This window comes from Sylvia atricapilla, chromosome 11 (assembly GCF_009819655.1).
Source record: "Sylvia atricapilla isolate bSylAtr1 chromosome 11, bSylAtr1.pri, whole genome shotgun sequence".
Lineage (NCBI taxonomy): Eukaryota > Metazoa > Chordata > Aves > Passeriformes > Sylviidae > Sylvia > Sylvia atricapilla.
Window position 1 is genome coordinate 2,475,302 of NC_089150.1, and position 14,136 is coordinate 2,489,437.

The 14,136-nt window shown below is 43.3% G+C and overlaps 1 protein-coding gene across 1 annotated transcript in view; it reads right to left on the reverse strand.

Annotated features, from left to right (window-relative positions):
- The window catches only part of LOC136366241 (contactin-6-like), a 76,053-nt gene that overhangs the window by 13,306 nt on the left and 48,611 nt on the right, over positions 1–14,136 (reverse strand). The window contains exons 9-13 of the mRNA XM_066327163.1: positions 5,680–5,807; positions 3,421–3,596; positions 2,929–3,046; positions 1,950–2,108; positions 1,708–1,857 (exon numbers count right to left, since the gene is read on the reverse strand). Coding sequence (XP_066183260.1) covers positions 1,708–1,857; positions 1,950–2,108; positions 2,929–3,046; positions 3,421–3,596; positions 5,680–5,807 — 731 coding nt within the window. The remainder of the gene's footprint in view (positions 1–1,707; positions 1,858–1,949; positions 2,109–2,928; positions 3,047–3,420; positions 3,597–5,679; positions 5,808–14,136) is intronic.

A 14,136-nucleotide genomic window follows, 5' to 3' on the forward strand; every position in this document is an offset into this window, starting at 1 on the left:
ACTTACTACATTTGCACGGGGAAAATGTTCTGTGCTGCGGCTCAACAGAGCCTCAACTGGGTCAGAGTTGAGAAACAGATGAAAATTTACAGCTGAGTGCACCAACAGAGGCTCAATTAATTCTCAGCTCCATTTTAATGAAATGAACAGTGGCTCATTTGCATACACAAATCTACTAATGCTCAGATTTCAGCTGGCAAAGTAGTTATTACAACAGCAGAGCTCAAATTCACCCTTTCCTGGCCAGGTATCTGCTATCCACACTGCCCTGCTGATTTCAGTTTCCTATGCTGATTGAAAATTTAATAAAAACTGATATTGTCCCACTGCACTGCAATGTTTTGAGACAGAAGAATTTACAGCAGTGAAGGAGTTAAGTAGCTAAAACCTGAAGTGAATCTTTTTGTCCCTTTTGTTAAACTTGAGACAGAGCTATGCTGTAAGGAAATAATCTTCCTTGTGTTATTGCCATGATAAATAACAATAATTTTATTGTTTCTTTCTCCTCGTCGCCCCAGCCTTGTGAATCCCTCTAACAAATAAATAAATAAAAGCTTTAAAAGATGAAAGCTTTCACTGACTGTCTGGTTTTGAATATCCCACTTTACAAAGCCCCACGGTGGCAACAGCAACAAAAACTTTCTCAAGATTAATTTGGTCTTTGTGATCAATCATTTAATGGAGAATATTTATTTGAGATACTCTGCTGGGAAATTTAAAAAATCTGACCTCTTCTGGAAGGTGCTGGGGGTTGGAACTAGATGGTCTTTAAGGTCCCTACCAATCAAAACCACTCTGGGATTTTATTCCCAGAAACAAATGGATTCCATATTCTAAAAGAAATGTATTTTCTTCTGTATAATGTACAATACTGTATTTTGAGTTCTGTCCTGAAATGCAGCTTGCCAAACTTCAGAGCTTGGCAAATGAGATAAACAGAAAAGAGAAAGTGGATTGTAAAAGCTGCTTCTACTTTACTGCTTTCCATCCTATAAACTCTGATTTTATAGGTGGGAGAGAGTTGATAAGCAGGGGGCTGGGAGGAACATAAAACAAACCAAAGGTTTGGGCTGCAAATAAATTGTCCCAAACTGAGCAGGTCAAAGGACTGACAGTGTTGGTCACCCAAGAATGAGGCAGCTTCCTGTGAGGTTCCAAGTCCCAGAAGATAAATGAGTAAATGTCAGACAGACAGACAGAAAGGAATCAGTAGAAGGTGTTGGTTTCACTGGGCTTTGGATGCTGTCATTTATTTCCTCCAAAGTTACCCTGCTCCTCCTCATGCTCAGATATCAAACACCTCTGCAGCCAAGGGATATTCAGAGAGTGGAGTTATCACCTCATATGCAAGTCTCTGAGCAGGGTAAAACCTTGGATTTAATCGAGAGAACAAGAATTGTTTGCCCGATTAATTGCTTCAGTGAAAGGTTGGTTGGGACACATCAACGGGAGGAACATTGACTAACTCCAGCTTTTCTCACGGGATGCCAAACTTGTTTGGGTTGGGAGGGACCTCAAAGCCCATGCCACAGGCACGGACACCTCCCATTGTGCCAGGCTGCTCCAAGCCCCATCCATATCCTTTGGGACACGTTGGTTCCCCGCCTATGGAATTGGGTGAATCACCCTGCAGGAATGAGTGGCTCTGCTGCAGTGGAATTCCCACAGCTGGGAGGTGGGAAAACCCGGCAGAAGGCAGGGCCTTACCTGCAGCTTTGGTTTTCAGGAGAGCCGAGGGCCTGCTGGGCTCCCCAATCCCAACGCTGTTGCTGGCGACCACCCGGAACTCGTACTCCACCCAGGGGCTCAAATCCACCACGGTGGCCTTGTGGGTCCTGCCATTGATGACCTCGGGAGCTGAAGGCAAACACGAAACCAGCAATGGGGTTTTGAGGTGATTAATGGCACATACAAAATAAAAAACCCAAGAGAACTCTGGAATTGCTCACCTGTGGCAACCGCCTGCCATCCCACCGAGAAGGGAGTCCTGGTCTGGACACTGTAGATCTGCACTGGGCTGTTGTTATCTGCTCCAGGCTTCCAGGATAAGCCAGCAGTCGTGCTAGAAACATGTTCAACTTTAACATCTTCTGGTGGACCTGGGGGGCCTGACACGACCAGCATTTTAAGAGGAAGGCATTGGGAAGAGAAGATTCACCGCTGGAATGGGTTGGGTGGCTCTCACTTTCTCAACTCAGAGGAATTATTCATGAAGCTGCAGTGTCATAAAAGCTCTGCACAATCCCTAAATGATGGCTCCATGCCTGGATTACATCTTTATGAGTCAGGAAAATTAATGTCTTGATGCCGCTAACATGAAAACTACAAACAAAGGAATGGTTTCTTTTTTTGTGTCTGACAAAGGAAGGCACCCAATGTTGTGTTTTTGTGTTGAACCATCGAACATTTTGAGAATTCCTACTGAATTCAATCAAGACTGAGGTTCAGAAAGAATGCAGGATGGTGCACTACACATATTTCTGATTTCTCTTAAGGTTTACAGATCTGCTCCCATGACAGTATTTCCTTACTGCTGGCAGTAAAAAGCTGACTCTTAGAAAAGATTATTTTATATTATCTCCAAAGAGGAGAAAGGAATGAGGTCTTTTGTTTTTCCCAGCCTGCACAGTGACCCAGAGATGCCTGAAGGAGATAACAGCACTGCTGAGATTAGAGGATTTCCCTCTGATCTGTATGGCCCAAAATTTTTGCCAGAGAGGCCAGGGCAGAGCTGCAGAGGTTCCCCTGGGTTGGCCGAACACCAGGATCATGCTGGCCACAGCTTTGGGTCCAAGAGTCAAAGGAAGAAAAAACATTCCACTGCTGAGATGTGGAATTGACATCCTGGGAATCATTTAAACAACAGCTGATGTTAAAAATTCCTGGTCCCTCTACATTATCTTGTGTCTCCCTCCCTTACAGACATACCTCTCACGATTATATCTGCTGTTGCAGATTGACTGTCTAAAGAAGTTTGCACCATGCACACATATTTCCCAGAGTGATGCAGCTGGATATTTCTTATCATCAAATCCCCAGCAGATTCCTGGAGAGATTAAAAAAAAAAAAAAAAAAAAAAAAAAAAAAAAAAAAAAAAAAAAAGAGTAAACTAATCACTCACAACATGCTTTCTGTAGTGGGCATTTTAATAAATTGCTCAATATTAATAAAAAATTCAGCTTTTAAATTAAAATATTCATAGCTATCATCAGTTTCTTTCATGGGGACATTTTTATTATGGCTTCACAAATAACTCAAGCGCCTTTATGAAATTTAGGGAAGAAAAATAAATGCTTGCAGCCCTTGTAAAGAAACAGTGATTTGCCAGGCATATAAACAGCCAGGGAGGAATTATGATAAACACTCGTGTCATGTAAAGGCTGTGGCAGAGAGTTTCATCAAGGAGTTTGGGAAACTCACTCTTCCAATCCTTTCAAAGTGATGGATTCCTCTGCTCAGGTCAATCCTCTGGCCATTGAATGACCAGGAGAAAACCACGTCCAGGGAGGGGTCATGGGACACCTGGCATGGCAGGACAATGCTCTCTCCAACTGTTGCATCTGTGTCAGAGGGTGGGATGGTGATGACAGTCCTTTCTGAGGGGACAAAAAAACAAAACAAAACAAAACAAAACAAAACCAACAAAAAAAAAACCACCAAAAAAAAGATATCTTTTAAATTCAAATGTTCATAAAAATAGCAGTTATTGAAGGAGGTTTGTACCATTTGGGAATGATTTCAAGTTGGCCCAAATGTTCTGTAATAAAGGGAATTCTCTCTAATAGAGTGATGATTTTAGACCACTTCTGTGGCAGCACCAGCCCCACAATCACGTTGTGTGCCTGAGAGTGAGCATATGTGAGAGGAATACCCTAAATTAGTATATATTTGTATTAGGAACACCCTTAATTATATTACTTCATAAAGCCCATAATTATTAATTTTGATTTCAGTCAAAAGGTATAGAATTCTTCTCAAAAACGTGCCCGCGGTTCTTCAAACCTGAAGGATTCTCCTGGACGAAAACTGCAGCAGAAGCAAAATTGCTGCTCACCTCCACTTACTTTAGACATCAACATCCTTAATCTATATTAATGTCTTTACTCCACAGCACTACTCAAGTTACAGCTTCAATGATGTTCCCAGGCAGGAAAATTATTTATTTGATCATTTTTTAACCCATTACATCGAGAGCCAAAGTTGCAGCTCCTCTGAAGGGGAAAGAAATGGGTTTATATGGCTTCACTTCTGTTGATATGACTGGCAGACAGATTAGAGATAACAACCACTTTGTTGTAAGCAATTCCCTTGAATAAAGCTTTTGTGCATGGAAGTGTTATAAAGTGGTGAGGATTTAGACACATGTAGAAAATGAGAGCAGAATCACTTCAACAATATTAATGTGATCTGAAAATAATGTGAGAGGAGGAGAAGGAAATGCGCACGAGCTGGGTTAGTTTAATACTCATCACAGCTTAACTCCAGAATGTAACTGATTCTTAAATCACAGAATTTTGGAAAGGTTTGGGTTGGGAGGGACCTTAAATCCCACTCAGTGCCACTCTTGCCATGGGCAGGGACAACTTCCATTGTCCCAGGCTGCTCCAAGCTCCAGTGTCCAACCTGGCACTGGGCACTGCTGTTATCATAAGAAATATCCTTTATTATTGGCCTGAACCTCCACCAAATAAATATTTAAAACTCTCTATTTGGGAATTACACTGGCTTTGGGCATGAGGTGTGGTTTTTAGTAGTGATAACGAAAAATAAATTCATTTATTATGGTATTCCCATCCTTTTGCACCTCTTGTATCCTCCTCATCCCCACTAATGCAGAATGTTCACTTGGGTGATATTTTTTACTTCTTTTATGGGCTTGTCTTCAAAAAACTTCCACCTCAAATACTTTTAAAAGCTTCCTAAAAGCTCTTGGTTCTGTCTTATCCATCTATCTCGCTTAGCAACAGCAAACATGCATTATATGACAAATCCCATTCCAGAGGAGGAAAAAGGGGAGATGTGAGTGCTGGAGGTGTAATAAAGACTTCTCCCACCAAGAATAAACAACTCAATGAGCAGCAATAAACTTAATTTGCACATTAGCCATGCTTTCCCAAGTTCTGACATTTCAGTTGAAAATAATGCTGAAGCAATGAGGCCTATAATTGAACAGCCCAAACTTCTCCAGAGGGGAAACAAAAACAAATGTTCCCTGCAAACAAGATCATTTTTATGCCATGTTGTTACTCGGTCTTTTAATAAACTTCCTAAATGCCACACAAAATAATGTGGGGTTTTTTTCCCTGTTTTAATGGGATGTTCCCATATTGCCACAATGCATGGGACGATGTGAGAGGGGGCAGAACCTTAATGAAGTCAGAGCTGATGAAACCCTGAAGTTCTTGGTGTTCTCAGTGCTGGCAGTGCTGCAGCACCATCTCAGGCCACACTCTGAGCTGTATCAGTGCTAATTGCTCTGTCAAAAGGTGAATATTAAAAAAGATTTTTTTGCCAGATGCCAAGTTAAGGAGGAGGTCAGGCTGCAACTACAGAAAGCATTCTGATACTGCTGGAAACAAGAATATTTTAAAAAAAAGAGTTAAGAAATCAGAGGAGAATTGGGTTGGAAGAGTCTTTCAAGCTGATTTTGTTGCACAAAAGGAGGAAATGCTGAAATACCTTTCACAATCAGGCTCCCTGAGTTCCTGGCAGTCCCAAACTGATTCGTGGCCACACAAGTGTAAACCCCGGCATCCACCTTGGAGATGTTGGACATCCTGAGGCTGCCATCCTCCAGGAACACCAACCTGGGCAAAAACAAACAAAATGGGATCCCAAAATCCCAGAAGGGCTTGGGTTAGGATCCTAAAGCTCATCCCTCCTCCTGCCATGGACAGGGACAATTTTCACCATCCCAGGGTGCCCCAAGCCCCATCTAACCTGACCTTGGGCACTTCCAGGGATGGGGAACCCACAACTTTCCTGGGCAACAATAAAAAAGTAGAAATTAAAAAAAAACTTGTGGCAGGAGAATAGTAAAAGAAATATTTTAATATTTAAACGTTTCCATTATGATTTTTCTCTTCTACAGCAAGCTGAATGTGTGTTATTTCACACATATTCAATTTTCACCTCTGCTGCTTATTAATTTCTAGGTTAAAAATGTTTTATTGGCAAACTGGGGCTGATCATTCTCTTTTCCAGGTGACTTTCTTCCAGAAAAATCTGAAATCTCAAGACAGAGTCGAAAGACTCAACTAGCTACTTACCTGTGTTCTGTTTTCCCACGGTTTTGTGTTTTTTTGGGTTTTTTTACAGATCCTAGTGCCCCTAAGCCAAACTAAGGTTGTGCATGAGCCCAGCTGCCCGTGGAGTTCTGTCAGGATTATTAAAAGATATTATCAGACTGGCTGAGATGCTCAAATGCCACCTCACAAGCCAAGGAACCAAATCAAATCCATCACTGTCTCACCTTGGAGTCACTGAGTTGTTTGCACCAGTTTGCAGGGTATTGGGAAAATTGCATTTAATGGCAATTTCAGGACCACTCCTAGGTTTTGCGGACAAAATTAATTTTTAAGCTTATTCATATTTTGGTTTTCTTACATGTTAACGAGATGGGATGTAAGTCAGGACCAGGATTGGATATAATTTCCTTGGGATAAGCTGTCACTGTGCCTGGCATCCTTCTGCTGGCACATACAAGGGCAGGACTTCAGGATTGTGTGGATTTTCTGCAGAAAATCCTACAAATTTCTACAGAATCACACAAAGCACGCCTCTTAAAGCAGAGAATTTTCAAATCAAAGCTGAATTAGCAATGAACTTTAGCACAGAACATATTGTTTTGTAATACTTTGGGATTTTTTTTCCCCCCAGTTCTTCAACATCCACCTGCTGCACCTGGTAAATGTGGAACTTGAACAATTTTTTTCCTGAGTTTAGAAGAAATTTAGGACATGAAGCTCCTGGAAGTTCCATAAAAATGGGTCAGGGTCTGTGTGTGCATCTCCTCTTGCCACCAAGCTCAGTCCTCAACAGGCATCAGAGAATCTGCTCCCAAATGCCACATTTCTTTACACTCAAAAAAATTCACTGTAAGCCACAACTCCACAGGAAACCAGGCTCCATTCACTCACAGCAGCACTGCATCATTTTTTATATCCCCTCATTTAATTGACATTTAACTCTCATACAAGGCTCCTTTCATAAAGTAGAAAATATCTAATTCATGCATCACAGCTCGGGTATTTAATATTTATTACTAACAACATAAGATTGGGTGATGTAGTGAATTATTAAAGGAAATGAACAATCACAGGAGCAGAAGTTGGAACTGGCAGTAGCATCAGAACCATTTAAAACACACAAAAAACCCCCCATCACAGCGTGTTTCTGTTTCCCATTCTGGCATTTATACATTTGTAACTGCAAGTGGAACACACGTCAGACCTTGTCCTGCTCCTGCTACACCCTCCCAACATCTCAGCTGGGATTTCTGGGGATCTCCTCACTTGTATCCCCCTAATTTCGTGTCTCCCACACTCTTCTTACCTTTTCCTGCACAAAGATCAGCTCCTGGGCAGGGCAGGGTGGATTTAGGACGGGGAGGAGCAGAGATGTCCCCGTGGTGCTGTCACTGGGGTGTGCAGCTGAGAGGGGAAGGGATTTAGGCTTGAATGAAAAAATCTTTGTTTCCTTGGCAATAATCACCAGGTACTGCAGCAGCTCTGGGTTTGCCACTTGTACAGAGAGGAAATAAGTTCAGGTCTAATAATCCATCCTTTGGAACTGGGGCAGAGCAAAAGAGGAAGGAGCAAAGTGCCCTCCTCAAGACAAGGATGTATCAGCAGAATGAGAGGTTTTGGATGAGAAAGGATGGATGAAGATGTGCCAGGGCAGGCTCAGGTTGGATTTTTTTTTGGGATTTTTGGGAAAGGTTCTTCCCCCAGGCATGCTGGGCACTGCCCAGGCTCCCCAGGGAATGAGAACATTCCTGAAGCTTCCAGAGCTCCAGGAGAGCTTGGACACCACTCCAGGGATGCCCAGGGTGGGATTTGGGGTGTCTGTGCAGGGACAGGAGCTGGATCTTGGCTCCTGGGGCAGCATTTCTGATCCTTGTGGGTCTCTTCCAGCTCAGGATATTCCACAATTCTGCCACCCCATGAGCTGGTGTCACCTCTGTGCATCAACACAGGAGCCCTGTGTCCTCTCCTTCTGTGTGGGGACACACCCATGGCTCTGCTCCGAAGAAACACTGAATATGAAGAAACATTCCCAAGTATTCCCCTTCTGCCTCTGCCATATTTTTTGCATTAATGACGCATTTCTTCCCATCAGCTTGCACCAACCACCAGAGAAAAACCGCTGGTGATAAAATAGGGGATGCAATCGAGTGGCTGGGTAACATATGGTGTTCATCAAGCAGTATCCAAAGAGATTACAGGGTGAATCAGCAAATGCTCATAAATTTGGTACCTGAATAAAAATTCACAACGAGCCACCTCAGTGTCTTTCCCTCCATCAAATATTGATGATCTGTTACTTTTACTAAAAGATCTTAGGTGCAAATTAAAATCCAGAAGTGGCATAAAGGGAAAAAAAATTAAAAAAAGGAAAAAAGAAAATCTCCACCCCCAAAAGCTTCAATGTAGGTAAATAGACAGGAAAAAAAACAGTCCGTAAAATACAGAATAGCAAAGGGGAGAAGCTTTGGAAGTCTCTCTTAGCCCCTGTGGATTCTGGTTGCAGCTTTTTCACTGAAGTTTGGTCATGCCTCAGATTTTTCATCCCTGTGTTTTTCATGATGAATTGAGACCTTGATAATTCCCATCTCTCTCATTTCGCCACTAAGAGGGGTTTGTACCCACACAAGAGCTGACAGTGTCACGTTTGATCTGAAGAAATGCTGTTCTGAAACAATATTTCAATGGCCAGGCAGGCTGAGGATGGAATGGCTCTTTTCAATGGATCAAAATGGAGCTTAGCAGAGAGAAAAATCTGCTAAATAAAAGCTCCCGAGTTTTTTGAAACAGGTCACTCTACCTAACGACAATTAGAGCCAGCAGTAAATAAGACACTCAGGCAGAATTTGTGTAAGAGCACAAAGGACTCCAGAGTAATTAGTTTAGTGGGGAAGGGAATTTAAAAAAAAAAATCCACCAAAAACATTAAAAAAATGAGAAATTTCCAGCTGTCCTGAGGTCTGTGTCAGGAGAGGGATGGGAAGACAGAGCACAGCCGAAGATGAAGATGATGAATTTCGAATGCAAGAAGAAAACCAACAACCTCCTGTGAAACTCTGCCCCGGGTGCCAAGGACAGCAAAATCGCCCCCAAATCCCTCAAAACCAGGATTTTGTGCCGTGGGTGGGTTCAGAGGGGCTGCACTTTGTCCTGTCCCGTTTCTCTCCCAAATCAGGGAGCTGAGATGCAGAAGGCAACGGGAATGTTGCCTTTAATGGGCTTTGGATCAAGCTCTGACAAATGGTTTAAAAAGAAGCTGTGAAAGGCACGTCTCACCTGCTGAAAGGCTCGCTGGAAACCATTCCTTTTCACATTTGGGGCTGTGTGAAGGCTATAGATAATAATTCTTAGCAGCTGCTCCACAAGACAAGGTAATTCCAAGTGCTGTGACGAGACAGAAAAGTTTAACTTGTCCAACACAGCGCAAGGAGAATATTTTGTCTGCCAGGAGAACTGGACTTCTCTCAATAAGTAAATAAGTGCCTGTCAAAGGACCAAAAAGCACAAGAGCTGAAGCAGATCTGATAAATGCAGTGCTGTGAAAGAGGCAGGAGGAGGAGGAATTCAGGACCCAGCTGTTCATAAAGCCCTGAGGCAGCAAGGGGTTGCTTAAGCACAGGTCTAACTCTAGGCCGGCATCTCTGACTTATAAAATGTTTAATTCTGATCAGAGTCCTGCTGCCTCCTGCCTGGTGCCACCTCTGGGTGAACAGCTCAAACCAAGCTGCTGTGAGCGAAGGCAGAGATGGAAATCCAGTTCTGACTATTGATGCAAAGTTCCTGCACAGCAGGGAGAATTTGGAATGCACAGAAATATTGTTCCATATAGAATCATGGAATGGTTTGGGTTGGAAAGGACCTGAAAGATCATCCAATTCCATGGGTAGGGACACCTTCCACTGTCCCAGGTGCTCCGAGCCCAAATTTCCAACCTGGCCTTGGGCATTTCCAGAGATCCAGGGGCAGCCACAGCTTCTCTGGGCACCCTGTGCCAGTGTTTTATCACCAGCAATGTAAAATATTTCTCCCTCATTTTAAATCTAACCTGGCCCTCTTTTTTTCCTTTAAACCCATCAGATATAAAAATTGCAATTCCCCTCTGAGTGACTCCATCAGGAGACGAGATGAGCACCATGTGCAGGGAGGGAAAACAAACAGCTTCCCTGGGATCTGCTGGAGTCAGAGCTCCGTGTGATGTTCAAAAAAGAAGAGTTTGCAAAGTTTGTGCAGAAGCCACGCGGCTGTGGGGAAGAAGTGAGAGCTCATTAAAATTGTCACACATACTTTTTAAGTAAAGAACTTGAGAAATCAAGCAGGGATGATAGGTGCAGCTTTTAATTAACCAGGCCAAACAAACCATCTCCGAATGTGTTGTCTTGTGTGAACAAAAGATTGTTGATGGCTATTTGCTTTGATCTTAAGAGCATGAAAGAATAATATGTATTTAGAAAGGCTGATAGAAGAACTAAACTCTGAGAAAAGAAAGAGGTGTCAAGTCATTAGATTTAAAAGTGCAGCAGGGGTGGCTTTGTGCACTGCTGCATTGTTCAGCCAGCCGGGTTTTGGGAGAGAGGGGAGATGTTAATTCAGGGATATGAAATGCAGAGATTCAAACAGCAAAGGGCTTTGAAATCCCCATCAAAATCTTGAGCTGGATCAGTGTAAAACTGGGTGAATTCTGCAGGATTCAGCACTGCCAGAAGGGCAGCTCTCCCTTCAAGGGTGTAATTCTTTTCCAAATAAAGTAACCCTGATACTTTGTACAGATTCCCTCCTCTTGTCTCCTGTCTGCCTCCAACATCTGACACCTCCCAGCCTTATTGAAGCCTCATCACGGCGCTGTGTTGATAAAACGGGAGGAATCTGGATCTGATGAAATCACAGGCAAAGTAATTTTTATTATCTGAGAAATCCGATTTGAAACCATGTCTGCTCAGCCTCCCTTCGCTGCTCAGGAGCAAACCCCCTCTTTATTTCCAGGCAGTGCAGAGATATATTGTTTATAAATTTCTCCAGACGTGCTGCCAGACACTGAGACAATATCTGACTCCTCTCATTTTTACCAAGATTGAGGAGCAGGAGAGGCTGCATTCAAAACTACAAAGGGAAGTGAGAGGGGGGCAGAAAGATGAGCACAACTCCCAGGTGGCTCGGAATTAGCAGTGATTTATGCAGATGGAAATGTGAGTAAAGTTTGGCTGAGTGAATGACTTGTCCCTGCTGCTGACAGCCCTGGTATTTTTGAAAAGGTCCCACTGAATCCCATCTGAGATCTGACTGTCTGTATCATATGTTAATGATCTTTGTACCTGTTTATTCTATTCTGAGCATAATTCGTATGCTAATAGTGTTGCCATTTAATAAACTGTGCTTAAAAGATTTTTTTTTTCTTTATCTGCATGCTGATATAAATGAGCTTCAGGGTTGACTGACAATTAACTGGAAATCAAATAAATGTCATTATAATCTTTTAACTATTTGGATCAAAACAAAACTACACAATCCAGCTGAATAATCTTATTGAAATATTGTAGAAAAGGATATTATCAGAAATTATAAAACGTGACGCTAGAACTCTTCCATCCTACACCTTAAAATTCTCCCCTCTTCCTAAAAATAGAATTATTTTTGCATCAAGTTCCTGCAATTGGGACCACAAATATTTATTTATGTAAATATATACAGCCATCTGAAGTGAGCTATACTCCATCACACAGATTCCAGGGAGAACACAGGATTTTCAGGACCTGCTACTGCCTTTAACAACACAAAATAGCAAAACCTGTTTTGCCCTGTCTGTAACGCACTCAAGGATGAAATGTGAGGCAGATGTTCCTCTGTGATGGCCAAAGAAAAAAGGGACAAAACCCACCCTGTGCCCAAATGTCTTGTAGTGACACATCCCAGAACTGGCAGCCAGGGAATACTGGGCAACAGCTCCTCTGTGTGCATGGGAAAGAAAAGCAGGAAAGGAGCGCAACTGCCAAATAAAACAGCTGCCAATTCCTTCCTCTTCCAAGTTCTGCTGGTTTTATGAAATCTTTGTAACTCCACGACATCAGACAAAAGCTCTTCCAGTGCTGGATGGGATGTCCACACTGCCACTATTCTAATCCCACCATTGATCATCATTTTTATCATCCAGACACTATCAGGAGCTCTGACTCAGCCCTTCACACAACTCAATTCACTCCAGATGTAAAGCTAAGCCCTTAATATGGGATTTAAGTAGAATTTAAACAGTACAGGAGGCCCTGAATTGCCCTCTGCGTGGGAGTTTCATTCACTTGCAGGAAGCTGCTTCCCTCTCTGCTTCTCAGAGCACATCTCAGAAGCACAGGAACAACAAAACCTGCTGGTAACCTTCAAGAATTCCGTCCAGACAACAAGCAGCTGACACCAGCACGGCCCTGGTTGGATTTCAGAAACCCTGGAACAGAGACCAAAATCCCCCAAAATAGAATCAGAGAATGCCAGGATGGTTTGGACTGGAAGGGACCTTAAAGCTCATCCCATTCCATTCCCTGCCATGGGGAGGGACACCCTCCACTCTCCCAGGGTGCTCCAAACCCCATCCAGGCAGGTCTCATCACTTCTAATTTCATGTTGGGCTCCCTGTGGACCTGCAGGAAACCTGGGACAATCCTCCCTGGGCTGGTGAATTTAAGCCCAGTTTGAGTTACAACGATGAGGACTCGGCTCACTGAAGCCCCAGACCCACATCTCTGTCCCAAAGAGCACAGAGAACAGAAGATTTCTGTCTTTTTGATGTGTTAGTCACACTCTGTCACTTGTGTGTGTCCCTTCAGCTATTCCTTTCTTCTTCCAGATTTCCCTTTCACTGAAAATCTGAACAGATTTTTAGCTCTCATGGAAAAGGAGCAGGGGAAGAATGACATTCCTTAGTCCCAAAATCCCATGGCTAAACCAGAGCTGTTTGTGGCCTCCTACAGATCTTTCATGTTGGCCAAACATCAGCCACTTTTCCAAGGTGCTCTCACTCATGCCACCCTTCCCACCCAAAATGATCCCAGAAATCCCTCCCTGGTGGATTCTTTGTTCATCATGCCTGGAAACTGCCTGGCTGCAGTCCCTGTGCCCACCACATTTGTTCTGTGCAGGGCCAGAAGTTGGACTTTGATGCTCCTCATGGATCTCTTCCAACCTGGGACATTCTGTGATTCTTTGTTAATCAATTTCTCTTTAGATCACCTCCTCAACACGCCCTGATCTGTTCCTTTGAGATCACTGGGGGTCAGGACCTTTGGTGCCTCTGCAGCAAATCTGGTGCAGGTTTTCCAAATCTGGTGCAGGTTTTCCATATTTGATGCAGGTTTTCCAAATTTGATGCATGTTTTCCGTATTTGATGCATGTTTTCTGTATTTGGAGCATGATTTCCACCCCACATTGGCATTTTTATGCTGCAGCAATACCCCCAGCAGCAACGTTGTGCATGGCAGCACGACTTGGCCTGGAAGAGAAGCACAGAAGGTTGCCTTCTCTCGTTACTTCTTTTTTTTTTTTTTCCCCTGCAAACTCCTAATCAGAAACCTTGATTCGGAGCCTGCTCAGTGGAAAAAAAATCCAAAGAGATTATCTGGTTTTGGATGGAGTCCTGAGCATCCAACAGGAAATGTGCATGGAGCAGGGACGGGACACGAGCTGGAAGGTGGAGAGGGCACAGCACTGACACTCACTGGGGTTGGCACTATTGCAATTCCTCGTGGCAGGGAACAGTGACAGATTTCCTGGGCCACCTCAGCATGCAGGACAGCCCCTTGGAAAGGCTCCCCTTTAAAAGGCTGCCAGGATTGGAGTGGGAACAATTTCAAATTGCATTAGAGAGGTGTCCTGCCGAGGGGAGTTGTAATAAATCCTTCTCTTTTTCAC